The sequence below is a fragment of the Lipophrys pholis genome (assembly GCF_963383615.2).
Source record: "Lipophrys pholis genome assembly, chromosome: 21".
NCBI lineage: Eukaryota > Metazoa > Chordata > Actinopteri > Blenniiformes > Blenniidae > Lipophrys > Lipophrys pholis.
The window spans coordinates 11,137,961-11,153,076 of record NC_137649.1 but is presented as its reverse complement, the minus strand read 5'-3'; the positions used below and the strand labels follow the sequence as shown (position 1 = coordinate 11,153,076).

The 15,116-nt window shown below is 39.9% G+C and overlaps 1 protein-coding gene across 1 annotated transcript; it reads left to right on the top strand.

The window, feature by feature from the left end:
* Nucleotides 1–3,407: 3,407 nt before the first annotated feature.
* Nucleotides 3,408–13,056, top strand: esr2a (estrogen receptor 2a; the record flags this gene model as incomplete). The annotated part of the gene is made up of 8 exons (XM_080491398.1): nt 3,408–3,799; nt 4,426–4,592; nt 5,862–5,978; nt 6,870–7,178; nt 8,511–8,649; nt 9,708–9,841; nt 10,981–11,164; nt 11,406–13,056. The coding sequence occupies 8 exons, from the start codon at nt 3,408–3,410 to the stop codon at nt 11,656–11,658; spliced, it is 1,695 nt and encodes a 564-aa protein (XP_080347524.1). The 3' UTR covers nt 11,659–13,056.
* Between the last annotated feature and the right edge of the window lie 2,060 nt (nt 13,057–15,116).

Below are 15,116 nucleotides of genomic sequence, written 5' to 3'. Positions count from 1 at the left end.
TCATTCTAACAAGGTGCAGCAACACTTTATCTCTCATAAATATAACCAGTGAGACCATGAAATATAATAGCTGTTTTTATTCATTCTAAACTCTGTGGAGCAAAAAAAATTAAAATATATATCTTCATTATAAGAGTTCCTCTTTTCCAGGTCCCATATAATCCACATTTTAAAATTGTTTTTCAGCTATGACTATATTCATGTGCTAAAGTGCATGAACAGAATCTAGCAGGCCAATATTATAACATCAAGAATGTATGAATTTTAAATATTTCAATATACTGTTCATTATTTTTTTGTAACATATTTTGGTATTAGATTTCAAATAGATTTATTTAAAGAAAATTACTTTATTTTCTTTACCTACCCCTGTTTTTGAATTACTGCACTGAAGAACAGCACTTCTGTGTTATAAACACACGTTTCTTTTATTTATTAAACCTTTGATCTCAGTTCTTGCGAAATTTTCCTGATAATAGAAACGGTCTCCTGCACACTCTGTTTTCTGCTTCTGTGTGCACTTTACATATTAGCAAGGCAAGTGAGGACAACTAGGACAAGTAATGATTAAAAAAAAAAAAGTGATTTAATTGCTTTAAATCACAAAGAAATCCCCACAAACTTTAGAATCATGTGTAAACTCAATGTAAAGATTAAACAAACACAATAAAACACGAGGTCGTTTGAAAGCAACATATAATGACTTGATATATAAGATTAGAAATGAGCTTATATTCATGTTGCGTTTCTTTAATTTTGGATTTGTGTAGGCAAATAAAGCAGCAGGAACTTAAAGAGGCAATATGTAAGATTTAGGTAATTTCTTTGTTGTACTTTAGATGGCAGTGTTGAGTCAATTCAATGCCAATCTAACTGGCTTGTAATGGTCCTTCAGTTTTAAGCAATTCATATTCATAGTGGGAAAAATCCTTGTCTAATTATTCTTACCTTAGTTTTGAAGACTAAAAAAAAAGACTAAAACTTTGTTAGGTAGACGAGCAGCACATCACAAAATCATTTGAGTTGACATGAAGAGTTTGGTCTTATTTTTATTATCGCTTATTATTGTAAGTAATATAGTTTTACATGAAACATAATGAACCTTCAAGCAACCGTAGATTTTTTTTAAGGAATAAATTTTTTTTTTTCTTCATTGTGCAAACGGCTCCAGAGCAGAACAGCGCAATATTATATTTTCCAAGCTTGACTTTTTGCGCGGAGGCTTAAAAATGGCTGACAGTCCCTGTAATGATTAGTGTACTCACAAAAGCCTGGGTTCTCGGTGTGTTTTCACAGCTGTAAAAGTAATTATTTTTCTTGCGTGGTGTAACTTGATCTGGTACAAACTCGAAATTAACTTTGGCCCTCTTCACAGTATGCAGAATAATTAATAACCTGCTCTTAACAGTCACAGAGTGGAGTGAGTTTAATTACTGCCAGTTTTCTGCAGTGCTCATTTTACACTTAAAGCACAGGACTCCAGCTACTGCTGTGAATTATCAAGTTGGGATTGCCTGCCAAAACCACAAATTTTTTCTGCTATTTGGCAAGGAAAGTGGTCTCTTTTCTGTTTTGGAAAGTGACTTTTAGAGGAGGGATTCGTGCCAGAAAGGTAGAGACATTGTGTCCAACCTTTTGACTGAAGACACCCAGGAATGATTAACTTCACTGGATTTGCTGTATCTGATGTTGTAAGAGTGAACCAGCGTGTCCTGAGACAGCACCGGGGGTTTGTGTGTCTTGCGTGTGCGTGCCGTATGTATTGCTCTACCAGCTGCTTCAGTCTGCAGGACACCAGGATATCATAAATCCTAATCCCTACTTCCTCTCATCAGGACTGCTGCTCTCTAAAACAAAGAAATAAAATTTTACCTTCCAATGATAATATTTTATCACAGCTCAGAGGCTGAAGTTTAACTTTTAGTGGCTTACCTTTCCGTGTGGGATTGCGCATCTGTGTCAAGTTTTCTAAGAGGTTCTGACAGTTTTGGCTGCGTGGATGAGATAACATTTCTTTAATGAAATATTGTTCATTCTTAGTCAGCTTTAATAAGAGTGAAAAGACTAATCTCTGTAGTTTGAGCCCTGCTCATTCGAGCCTGTTGAGTTGTCGTTGGGCACGATACTGAAACCCGGCCTGCTCCCAATAGTGTGCGAACACCTTGCATGGACGACTGCCATCCCCACCGGACTACTCTGAGGAACATTGTGAAAGCGTGCTACATAACCCAAGTGAGGTCCATTACTCCAGCAACTGCACAAAGTGCAAATATAAATGCAAAACTGTGTGCACATATTTGTGCTGTTCTACTTCAGCGTATCATGATGAGGGAAGGTACTGGGACAGCCCATCGTCCTGAAGGTTTGAGGACACGCACATGAAAAAACTAAACAGCTGCAAAGTCGAGCAGGAAGCTCACAAACAAAGAGCTCAGTCCATCATGATCCACCCAGCTGTCCTACGAGGCCCCAAATAATCCATCAGTTGGATCGATCCTACAGTTTGTCGGGCCAATTATTATAATTTCTTTAAAGAATTATATGATTGTATGATATTGCAAGCCCATACCCAGTGTAGAGTGTAAATAAACTGCTTTATGTGTCATATATTTATGATACATTCTCACAGAACCCAAACATGTTTCACTATCTGTACAGATAAAAGTCTCTTAGTTTATGAAGTTTATCACTCCTGTAAATGATTATCTGTACGTTATTAGTGCCACTGTCGGCCCATAAATGTATGATTTGCTGTAGATAGGACTTATTAGACACAAGCGGTGTATGCAGATTCAACTTTATAACTAGTTGTTTGGGGGGAAAAGGAAAAAATGCAGAACTTATTAAATATAATCTCTTTCCTGATAAAGAAAATGCCATGGATGCACCAAATTAATTGACCCAGATTTACTTTTTTTTAATTAAGTATGATTATTACAGAATATCTTATATAATAACTCTGTTCATGTATGGGAGGATGAGAATTGTGTTGTTCCTGCTTTTTTTTTTTTTTTCTTTTTTTTTTGGAAAGTTGCAGAGCTGCTGTCTCTCATTGCCCACCTGAGCTGACTGTTAGCATTAGCTCCAGTTGGAGCTGTTATGCATCAGCAACCTTAAATAGCCCACATCTGCTACAGCAGTCTCTCAGAGGAGATTCGAAACAAGTGAAAATATCTTTAGTTTGACTCGTCCAGTTTGGGGAGTTCACCATGTGACCTCATAAATAGCACTCGATACCTCTGGACTGTGGAGATACATCTGCTAGTGTTATTTTTGTGCAACTCCTTTTTTCAGGGCAAAACTACAGTACTTGAAGTTGACACCAGGGAACAAAATATGAGCAGGCTCCTTCACTCTTTGTCGATGATGTCGTTTTTTTAATGACTTTAAGAGCATCTGCTGTGGTGATGGCCGCTGCCTCCGCTTCAGAGAAGCATCAGCCTCTCCTGCAGCTCCAAGAGGTGGACTCGAGTCGAGTTATCAATCGCGTCATCTCCCCGGGGGCCAGCGCCTCCTCCCCGAGCCTGTCCCTCGAAACCAGCCAGCCCATCTGCATCCCGTCCCCGTACACTGACCTCGGTCACGACTTCACCCCCATCCCTTTTTACAGTCCAGCTATCTTCAGCTATGCTGGTCAGAGCATTTCAGACTGTCCCTCCGTCCATCAGTCACTGAGCGCCTCATTGTTCTGGCCCAGTCACGGCCACGTGGGGCCGCCCATACCGCTGCACCGCGCTCAGGCCCGTCCACTGCACGACCAGCCCATCCACAGTCCGTGGGACACTGTCCTAACCTCCAGGTAACGTTGTGCACCACTCACTCACTCAGATATGTTGATTTCAATGCAATAGCAGGGAAGCAGCTAACCAGTTTTCTGATTAGTTTACCTATTTATTAGTTATTTATTGCATCCGACACTCTAGTCTTGTTACAAAATGTAGGATAACAATGAATTACCTTTTTTTTATTTGCCATTATAGTAACAAAAAAATAAAATAAGTAATTCATTGAAAACTAAGTTATGATGCAGTTTTGGCCCAAAAAGAAACAACAAAAAAAAGATTTTTATCTTTTTACTTTACAGTACTCATACCCGTCATTATTATATATATATATATATATATATTAATATAGTACAAAGCAAAATAACTGTTTTCCTTTGCCTCCCCTTGATGCACCCCAACATAACATTATATTTTATGATAAATCAAGATCCTTTCTTTTGTTTTATTCAAAATAAATACCCAATTGCAAATGTATAGGTCAATATTTAATAACATTTTCCTTTCACTGTCTCTCCAAATGATCTGGTCATCTTACCTCTGATTGAGTACCATCGCTGTTCTGCTCATACAGAGACCATATTGCATATCCTAAAATACTTTTTGCATTGGGATGAAATAGTGATCCAAGCGTATCTGTTAGCAAGAGTGTGAGGAAACGTTCCCAGGACAACGAGGAGGCCGTGGTGTCATCGGGTGGGAAAACGGACCTTCATTACTGTGCTGTTTGTCACGACTACGCTTCAGGATACCACTACGGGGTCTGGTCATGTGAGGGCTGCAAGGCCTTCTTCAAGAGGAGCATCCAGGGTGAGACACAAAGTGTGCAGTAGACTGTGTTTGGATGGAACACGTGTTTGTGTCAATAGAGAACGGGGAGTGTCTTTGAAAACTTAAATATACAATGAAAAAGCCTGACTAATGAAGCTTTTTGTGTTTGGTGATGGTGACACTCTGATTCAGCCTTTATTTAAGGCTGAAATGTTTAAACAACTGCACTGAGATCAAATCCTGCAGGGACTCTTCTATGTGGCGTATTCATGTTTCATCCAGTTTCCTCTCATAATCCTAAAATGTGTGTGTGTGCGGTGGTCAGTCTCTGTGTTTGCCCTGTGGTGGTGTACCTTTTGCCTTTACCCTTCATTTGCTGCACCATGCAACCCTAAGCAGGACAGACCGGTTTAGAAGACGGATGGATGGATGAATTGGATTTAAAATGAGTCTCCAGAGAAATCATTCCTCCATTTTTGGTATTTGTATGTTGCCACTGTACATCACAGTGAAGAAGCTGCATCTTCTAATCGCATCACCGCACATTTTACAAACTTCCATGATTAATGACTGAGCCCTCTTGTGGTGTTCCACAGTTGTTTTTAACTATTCAACAAGTCCTACCACATAGATTAGAATTCTAATTTTGCGAAGACTTTCATGGTCCCCTGATCATCAGTCTATACTGACACTTTGATTATTCCTTGATTTGTCATCCGGTGCCGTCCGTGAATCCAAATCATCACGTCTTGTTTAATATCTCAAGATTTACCAGATGGAAACTTCCGCAGACTTGTAATCCCCTCCGAGGATTAATCCACCTGACTTTAATTATTCTGTTTTCATGTCCCGCATCATCTTCACTTTGGATTTTATTTAATAAAATAGTTCAATTATTCTATTCAACTGCATAAAACTATCTACTAGAATGATAATCAAGCGTCAGTCATATTCCCCAGAAGATTAATTTATCACAACTCAACGGGGAAATCTCCCAGCGTCTATTAGAACATTGATACAAATTTATGCCGATAAAACCCGACTTGTTTTTAAAGACATTCACCGAATAGGTATCCATAAAAGACATGGATCTCTTATAAGGCAAACATTAGTATTTTTATTTGTTTACTTTCATGTGGTTTCACGCGATAGTCTCAGCAACAAGCATCTTTTAATCCATACATCTGTTGAGGATGTTGTAGTTTTATTCGAATACCAAAAAAAAGGCTCTTGTTTATGTTGTTGGGTTTTCTTCGAATTACCTCCCCTCTTTTTGTTTTTCATATGTCCTTTTCTACCTTCTTCCAGGACACAATGACTACATCTGTCCAGCAACAAATCAATGCACAATCGACAAAAACCGCCGTAAGAGCTGCCAGGCATGCCGCCTTCGCAAATGCTACGAAGTTGGCATGACCAAATGTGGTTAGTTTGTTTTTGTCATCTTTGTTGTGTTGCTGTGACACTTCTGATCCCATCAAAGACGGTTGATGTTTCTTCCTCCAACAAAATAGAAACTCAAACCAAATGCAACTGAGCCAAGCTGAAGTGATTGAAAGTAAACATTGGGGAACTGATCCAAGTTTTCTGTATGAGCCGGTCAGCGGAATGAGATGTGATCTGCCTTTTGGTCTCACATCCAGATGAACTGAATGTACTCGGAATGTTTAGAATATTTCAAAGCCATTGAATATCCACATAACAGCTGGAAAATGTGAGCAAAAACTTAAAAACACTAATAAATCCCAAATGATTTTTTATTGTCACTGCATATTTGACTCATAATGACGGAGACAATTATTTGAAAGCACTTTTATCTCATGAAAATTTACTAAATTGAGTGCATTTTTATTTTCGGTGTAGTCTGTGAACTGTAAGAGTAATTTAATTTGAATGGAATCCAAATGATTTTTTTGGCTTTATTGAAAGAGGAAAGATTTGCAGTCCTCATTCTTTCAGCGAACATTACCAGGATTTATACTGTTTTAGCTTGATGTGGCTCCAGCATTTGTTCCTTGGTCTTACTCGCATAGAGAAATACCACCTCACTCTGAAAGCCTTGAATGGCCTTGGCTAATCGCTTCCATGTAAAATCCTTTTGTTTGACAGCAACTTGATTGCTGTGAGCTGCGGGGGAATGCAACTGATTCATTTTTTTGGGAAACCGTAGTGACGCTGAGCCGGACCTCCCCAAGCATTTGACACATAGGGTTAGCAGTTGTGAATCAATCAGGAGAAGAAACAACCACATTTTACAAACACTGTCCTGAAATGTGGATGTATCTTCTTCTTTTTTAAAAAAAAATTTCTTCTCAGGTATCCGTAAGGAGCGTGGAAGCTTCAGGAGCACACAGTCGAGGCGAGCGGCTCGGTTCTCCTCGCCCAGCAGAACCAACGGACCAAAGCCGATACCCGCACCAGCCGAGGGGCCGACTATTGAGCCCGCCCCACCAGCATTGAGCCCGGAGCAGCTGATCGAGCGGATAATGGAAGCGGAGCCGCCTGAGATCTACCTCATGAAGGACATGAAGAGGCCACTGACGGAGGCGAACGTCATGATGTCACTCACAAACCTGGCCGACAAGGAGCTGGTTCACATGATCAGCTGGGCCAAGAAGATCCCGGGTGTGTATTTAAATGTGACTGTTTTTAGCTCTCGGTTTTAGGATGGATTTAGGTAGGAGACGTGGGAAGTTGTAAAGATATGTACGGCAGGTAAACCAACCAAAAAGCACATAGAGCTGCAGGAAGCTCTGTAGATAGGCAAGTTAGTAAATCGACTGAGAGATGAATAGAGAATGTAAGTATAAAAGAGGTGGAGAGATCAGTCGGTTGGTAGACAAAAAGAGATGGCGGAATTAATAAAAGGTATGTAAAAGAGAGTTAAGAGGTGAATATGGATTCAAAACTGCAGAGACCTTGACACAGTTCTTACTTAAAAAAATAGTGCAGTTCCATAATCATTGATACGTCATTAGATGGATAAACATTAACATCTATGTCACAAGGGAAGAAGACTATCTTCTTTGGTGTTCACAGAGAAAAACACACATCTGACAAAATCACTGTGTACATTGATGTAGTTCTGGAAGGATAGAAGGACAGGAAATAAAGTGGTTACATGTTACATGAATATATTTTAGAATTGAGAGTGAAAATATGATCCCATCAAGACTGAACTTCAAAAGCTACAGTATATTGGAAAGATGCTTTTCAGTGTGAATTGAATGGTGATGAACATTTAGTTGAGTTTTCACTTGGATTATGCAAAACATTACTGCAAAACATCAGAGGGAAGCAGCGCTAATAAAACCCAGACTGACACATGTCTCTTTAACTGTCTTCTCTCTGAACGTTCCAGCTGAGCAGTTCCGTTTCCCAAGAAACTGACTTAATAACTTTATCTCGGCGAGACACACTAATTGTCTCAGCTTTATTTAGCATGCAAGCCTCGGCCTTGTAAAGCTGAGCGCTGTGGTGGAGCTGGACTCTTGCAATGAGCTGTGACAAAACAATTATCAGCAAGTGTTTTGGGGTAGGGTGTGTGTGTGTGTGTGTGTGGGGTGGGGAACGACTGCTTATTTGCCCATTATAAATGTTTTTAAGAAACGTTAGGATGTTTGTGGACATTTTATTAAAGGATGAAAATGTGATCTGACCTCTCATGATTCTTACGGGATATTGTTCATCCAGATATACATAAGACATCTGTCTACCCTGCTTAAATGAGTAAATTTCCACAAAAAGTACATGTCCTTCAGCCCTTATAGAAGCCTTAACGAAAAGTTTTGTCCTCATTGGTAGCGCTCTAAAAAGCCAGTGTGACGAGAAATGCAGAGGAAAGCATGTGGTCACACTGGTAAACTATTCCCCAAGCTTTTTGGACCACCTCCCTTTCCCACAGGGGAATACAGAGTCTGTTCAGTGTTGGACTGTTTGATCTTGTGCTGGTTTCAGGGTTTGTGGAGCTCAGCCTCCTGGACCAGGTGCACCTGTTGGAGTGCTGCTGGCTGGAGGTGCTGATGATCGGACTGATGTGGAGGTCAGTGGACCACCCAGGGAAACTCATCTTCTCCCCTGACCTCAGCCTGAGCAGGTACCTCCTCCAAAACCTCTCTCCTCTGTTTCACTGGACTGATGAAAGGGGCTTTCAGCTAAACAGTGAGAAATAAAAGTTCAGTTTCACTCAGGACAGGGTTCAGGATGATGAGGATGAGCAAACGGCTAATGATGTGTTTCTTCACCGAGAAACCTACAAAGTTACAAGCTGGGAAAGTCTAAAGGGTCCGGCTCATCAAAATCTTCGAAACATATGAATCAAACGACCCTTGTAAAGTCAACATTATCTCATCGACATTGCAGCTACACATGGGAAAATACTGCTGCTGCCAGCTAACCAAACCAAGTAGACTTTTACTTTAACTGTGATTAATTCATCGTAGAGTGCATCGTAAAATAAAGCTATTTCTCGATGCGAAAATGCTTTTCTTGTTGAGTGATGCAGCATCGTCTGCTCTGAGTTTGAAGTTTCCATATTTACAATTTCTAGACGTGTTTTTCTCATTTGAAGAGGGACTGTACTCATTGCTCATAAATGCACCAAGAGACAAGGGAACTAAAGTTGTGTAAACTTAAGTGCATATTGCACCATTGCATTCATTTGCAAGTGACACAATCAATAAATAACCGAAAATTGGATTATAGCTTCTCCCTTTTCTTTTTTTTTTCGCAGTGTGCTCTATTATTGATCTTCGTATGTAATAAAACATTTGAAGTTATGGACTATAATATAATACAGCCATCTGATTGTTCTCATACTACTGATGAATAACATGTGCAACCTCTTTGTTTCCGATTTATTGCCGTTGTTCCATTTACCTTTAGCGAGAAGCCATGCAGGTTATATCAATCACAAGGACTTTAGGTCACACAAGCTTACAAGTGCTACAGGGTCCCGTTCAGCTGCTCCACAACCTGACGTGTGTGCTCTGAATTTATCTTTAAAGTTTAAAACACATGCATAGAACGCACAATCCAGCATCAGATGTCATCTCAACCTTTGCTGATAGTTATTGTCCACCATTAATATGCTGGAGATAGTGTTTGAACACCATGCCTGGTAAAGGCCTGCTCTTATTTGTCTTTCTATGGTAGAGAAGAGGGGAGCTGTGTCCAGGGCTTCATGGAGATCTTCGACATGCTGGTGGCTGCCACATCCAGAGTGAGAGAGCTCAAGCTGCAGAGAGAGGAGTACGTCTGCCTCAAGGCCATGATCCTCCTTAACTCCAGTGAGTGGTGTGTCTGCGTGTGCGTGTGCGTGTGCGTGTGTGTGTGTTCAGACTACACTTGTGGGGTATGACCCACCTTGTGGGGTCCAAAGTCCTCACGCTGTTTTACATCCATTTAAGGTTGTCGGCATGTTTTTACTCTGAGTTGGAGAACAAGAGTCAGTTTTGACAAAACAAGGAAAAACTGCTTGGAAGTTTTTCACATCAGAAGGAAAACTTCTAAAATAGTTCCACAAAGTACACATGTGTCCTCTGTGAGAGAAACCATGGTGGAGTGTGTGTGATTGGTATCAGCAGCTGAGTAGTTCCCTTGTATAACACTCTGGCTAAACACGGTATTCCCATCAGAGTTTCACAGCAGCCACAGACAGTAACTGAGGATGAAGACGGTCAGGGTGCCTCTGCTGAGAAGATTGATGTTTCTGTTTACCTTTTTGATTGACTCTGCAAATGCAGACAGACACGGGTCGCGTTGTTGCACAGTCTTGTTGTTGTTGAGAAACCAGAAGTGGAGAGAGATGCTCTTCAATACTCAGAGGTTTCTTCAGACAAGGACGACACTTGATTCTGACTCCATAACACCAGCAATGAAGCTTACTTTATTCATTTATTTATTTCAGCATTTGGCTCTTTCATATACTTATTTGAAAGCCACATCCTACCTATGATACGAAAGTTATGTTCTTGGTGTGGCGTATTTAGTTATGCTGTCGACTTTTTCCAAGATATTTTGTTTATTTACAGGGTTAACTATATTGGTTTGATCAGGATGAAAAAATGACCAACAGATTCATTGTGATGAAATGTGTATCGGTAATTGTTTTTCATACCTTTTAAAAACTGCCTTTCAAATCTATTTCTACAGTGTCAAATACAAGTCAGTTATTTCAAAGCATTTTTACATATTAAAACCCAACAATTCCTCACAAGCGAGCATAAGCAACGGTTTAAAGGAGAAATCCTTTACAGAACCATCTTTTATATAGGAATATAGGAATACATTTGTACTTCATTACTTTTCAGTATGTCTCATATACAGTATGTCATAATGATATAATGCACAAATACCTCAAATTTTACATGAACTGATATATATTCTACTATGGGATTTAAAAATCTTAAAATGTGTGTGTACCCAGACATGTGCCTCAGCTCCTCCGAAGGCAGCGAGGAGCTGCAGAGTCGCTCCAAGCTGCTGCGTCTCCTGGATGCTGTGACGGACGCCCTGGTGTGGGCCATCGCCAAAACCGGCCTCACCTTTCGCCAACAGTACACCCGCCTCGCCCACCTGCTCATGCTGCTCTCACACATCCGCCATGTCAGGTAATACTTGATGCTCGGCTTTCCTGAAAAGACGAGGTGAAATTTGATTATCAGAGTTCATCTGGGAAGTATTCAGTGTTTCACTTTTTCCACATCTTGTTGTGTTCTAATGTTACAGGCCTTTTCCAAAATAATTAACCCACAACAGGAGTTTTTTTTTTTATATTTTTAAAGTTTTGCATGTTGCCGACATGCGGCACCCATAATAATCCGCTCACTGATCTGTTCCACACATTTGCAGTAACAAAGGCATGGATCATCTCCACTGCATGAAAATGAAGAACATGGTGCCTTTGTACGACCTGCTGCTGGAGATGTTGGACGCCCACATCATGCACAGCTCCCGCCTGCCCCGGCGCTCCCCTCCTCAGGAGTCTGCAGACCCGAATGGAGCTCCTGCTCCACCCGGCTCTGCTGGGGACGGCGCCTCCAACACCTGGACTCCCAGCAGCGACAGGGCCGGAGGTGAACCCCAGCGGCCCGATCAGAATTAGAATGCAATGAAGTTTACTCTGCTTTTGCACAAATCTGAGATCTCAGAACTGATTAGCCTCACAGAGACAATCTGCAGAGATTGAGAGCTGGATTCTCTGCTCTGTCACTGGTTAAACACACACTGTGCATTATTTCTGGTGAACTTTTTCAACCTTAAGAGTAAAAAGCAGCACAGGTTCAGTCAGACTTGTCAGATTCATTGCCTTGCTGCCATTTATAATTATCACATATTGGGGGCGGCACAAGAACTCACAGCAAGTGTTGTCATGCTAATAGTTTTGCTAAATATACATGTATTATGTTACTGTCAGTCTTTAAGTCAGTTTTTTTTATTTTTTTTATAGTTTGGATCCAGCTTGACCAAACCACAGAAATATTAACAGGCAGTAAACAAAGACTGTGGGATGTTTAAAGGGGTATGAGTTTTCATGAGTCTCTCATCATCCTGTGCTGGTACAATCCTGGAGTTGTGTGATAAAGAGAACTGAGGAGCAGGCCGTCTCTCTGACGTCTGCTTCAGAAAGGATGTTTGTTTAAAAATAAATAAATAAAAATGCATGTTTAAGTTGACTTGACAAACTTAAACTGTGAATTTATCCTGCTCACTATATATATTTTTTTTCCCCTCAACAAACACTGCCTTTATGATTTTGATTTTACCAGTTTGTTGGTATTTCGTCTTGTTCTCAGGTCATCTATGATGGCTTTTTACACTCAATTCTTTGACAACGATGAAGGTGACATGCATTTTCATGCAGATCCACGTGATCTGCTTGTTCCATTTGGCACAACTTTTACACCAGAGGCCCTTTCTGATGCAGCCTGAGCAGTTAAAGGGGTTTATGGCCTCGCTCAGGGACCCACGGTGGTAAACCTTCAGCAGTAGGATTCAAAGCAGCCATACCAACACTGCCCAACCCTTTACTGGCATCAATGTTTCCCTCACATCACTGTATTTGATGGAAGAAAACAAATTTACTGAGCATGCAGTATTTGCGTAATTAATATTAAAAACAAACAAACAACAAAACATGATCATCTCGATGGTTAACGGTATGCAATCACAGGAAATTCTGTTACCATTCTTTGACCTATTTTAGTTTTTTTTTACAAGCCAGAGTGCTCTGATAATAAGGCTGGATCAGGAGTCTGCAGCCTGTGGCGCTTTAATTCCTCTGTGTTGGCTTCATGAATATTATACTGTATGTACAACAATCCTATTATCTTTAAAAAAAAATATTATAATAATTGTATACCTGGCTTATCTTTAAAAAGAATATCTGCTAAAATGGATAAAAAGACTAAAACTGAAAAAAAAAGATCAAAAAAAAAAAAATGGGAAGAGGTGTTCGACTTAAAAAAATGTATGTAAGAAAAGTAACCAAAATCTGCTAAAATGTCTAACATGAGCAGAAGAAAAATTGTAAAATAGAATCAAACTAGCTGAATCAGTTAAAGTAAGCTAAAAAGGTTCAAACAACTAAAAATGGCTACAAAAGATAAAACGGCTAAATTGATTTTAAATTATAGTCGGGAAACATCCTGAATTTACCTGAGTGATTTTTTTTTTTTTTTTTTTTTTTTTAAGAATAAACATGTTTTGCGGCTCCAGAACAATTCAATTTGGTGAAAAGTGACAAAAAAACGGCTCCTTTTGATGGGAAAGTTTTCAAACCCCTGGGCTAAATCAATCCTTCCATCCATTATCGGAGAGTTACAGGAGACTGGAGTCAAACTCGGCTGACAAGTACTAAAGTTCAGGAAACACCCTGGACGTGTCTCCAGTCAATCACAGATCAAACACCGAGATAAAGACATTCACTGTCTCTGCCTTCGCTCTGTGACAAAGTGACGATCGGTCCAGTTTGCCCAATGCTTGCTGGGATTATCGTTAACTCCTTGTCCCAACTGTTTGCCCCATGCACAAAGTTTCAAACCATGATCTGAATGTTTGATTTCTATCACTTTGGGAAAATCATATAAGACTCTAAGAAGACGATGTAGTGATTTGTACAATTAGCAGTCGTGCTTTTCCTACAAGTCTCTGGTTGACCACTAAAGGGTACTTTCAATCATCTCATGCTTACACCTGCCTGCCTTTAATAGTAAAACACCTGTAATATGTTGGCTGTGAAATATATCTTCTGTTGCTCTTAAACAAACCAAGTACTCTTAACTGGCAAGTTTAGCCGAATTAAAAAAAAAAAAAAAGGACTATTTTTGTATCTTGCTACACAAAGTGAAACGATGCAGCGTTGACAGTCAGGACCAGGACAGGATCACTGGTCGCTCACCATCTGCAGGCCTGTGGACTTCTGTACCCCTTCAACCTTTCTGTTTGCCTTGTGCTTTTCCCTTCCGTCACTCAATGTCACCATGCAGCAAACTATATTATCACTGTGTACTTTGCGTGTACTCCCTGTTCCTGAAAGGAATGTAGATCTTTGCTTATTTCTGGTGAAAAGCCTTTTGAATATTGAATGTGTAAACTTGTGAAACTCAAAGTAAGAAAAAAAAAGAAGAAAAAAGCCTGTTAGTTTTCCTGTTAGTCATCAAACGCCATGTTGATCCAGGTTGTAAATGATCAAGGCCAGGGGGACGTTTAATGTCTGAACACTTAAGTTTTTGTTTGTTTACACACTCTTTGGTTTACACATTGAAATAAAGGAAAAATATTGTACAGAAACAACTGCTTGTGAATGACGTCTGAATAACTGAAGTTCAAGCAGGAACTATTGTCACATTTTGTTTTTCCAGATAGGAGTGTATTATGAAGAACAACGTAAGATGAAGTCACAGTTATCTTTCTTTAAAGTAAGAACACTTGAAGTAGCTGAGTCAGAAGATATACTCAATTCAATTTTCTTTTTATAGCACACAATACAACACAGTCGTCACGGCACTTTCACAGAGCAAGCAGAGGTGAGGGTGGAAAAGAAAAACTTTCTGCTGTTCCAGTTTGGCTCAGAGTATAGAAAGAGAGGAAAGGATAGGACATACATACCCTGGATCGAATAGAAGGTGACACAAAACAATTGCCATTAGATGGACTTGCTGCAGGTGTGATGGAGGCAGGAGCCTCAGACTACAAACTTTCAGTTTCACTGTCGAAGATCCTGCAGAGAATCAAGAGAAGCTGATGGTGTGATGTGATCTCTCCTGCTGACTCCTGTCGGTCCTCTCACTGCAGCATTTTGAATCAAATGAAGACTCAGATTAAACAGTTATTAGTACACCCTGATATTAGGAAATTACAGTAGTCTACTCTGAAGTAACACTTAAGAAATCCTGAGTATTAAAAAAAAAAAAAGCTTCAGAAGTGCAGTTCATCTAAACGTAGTTAAATGTAAACTAATTGGAAAAAAAAAAAAACAGTCCTGATGTAATACCAAAGATGATTTTGTGAGTCATTACTGAAAGTCAGCATGTCTTCCACATTGCCTCTGCCAGTCTCGTC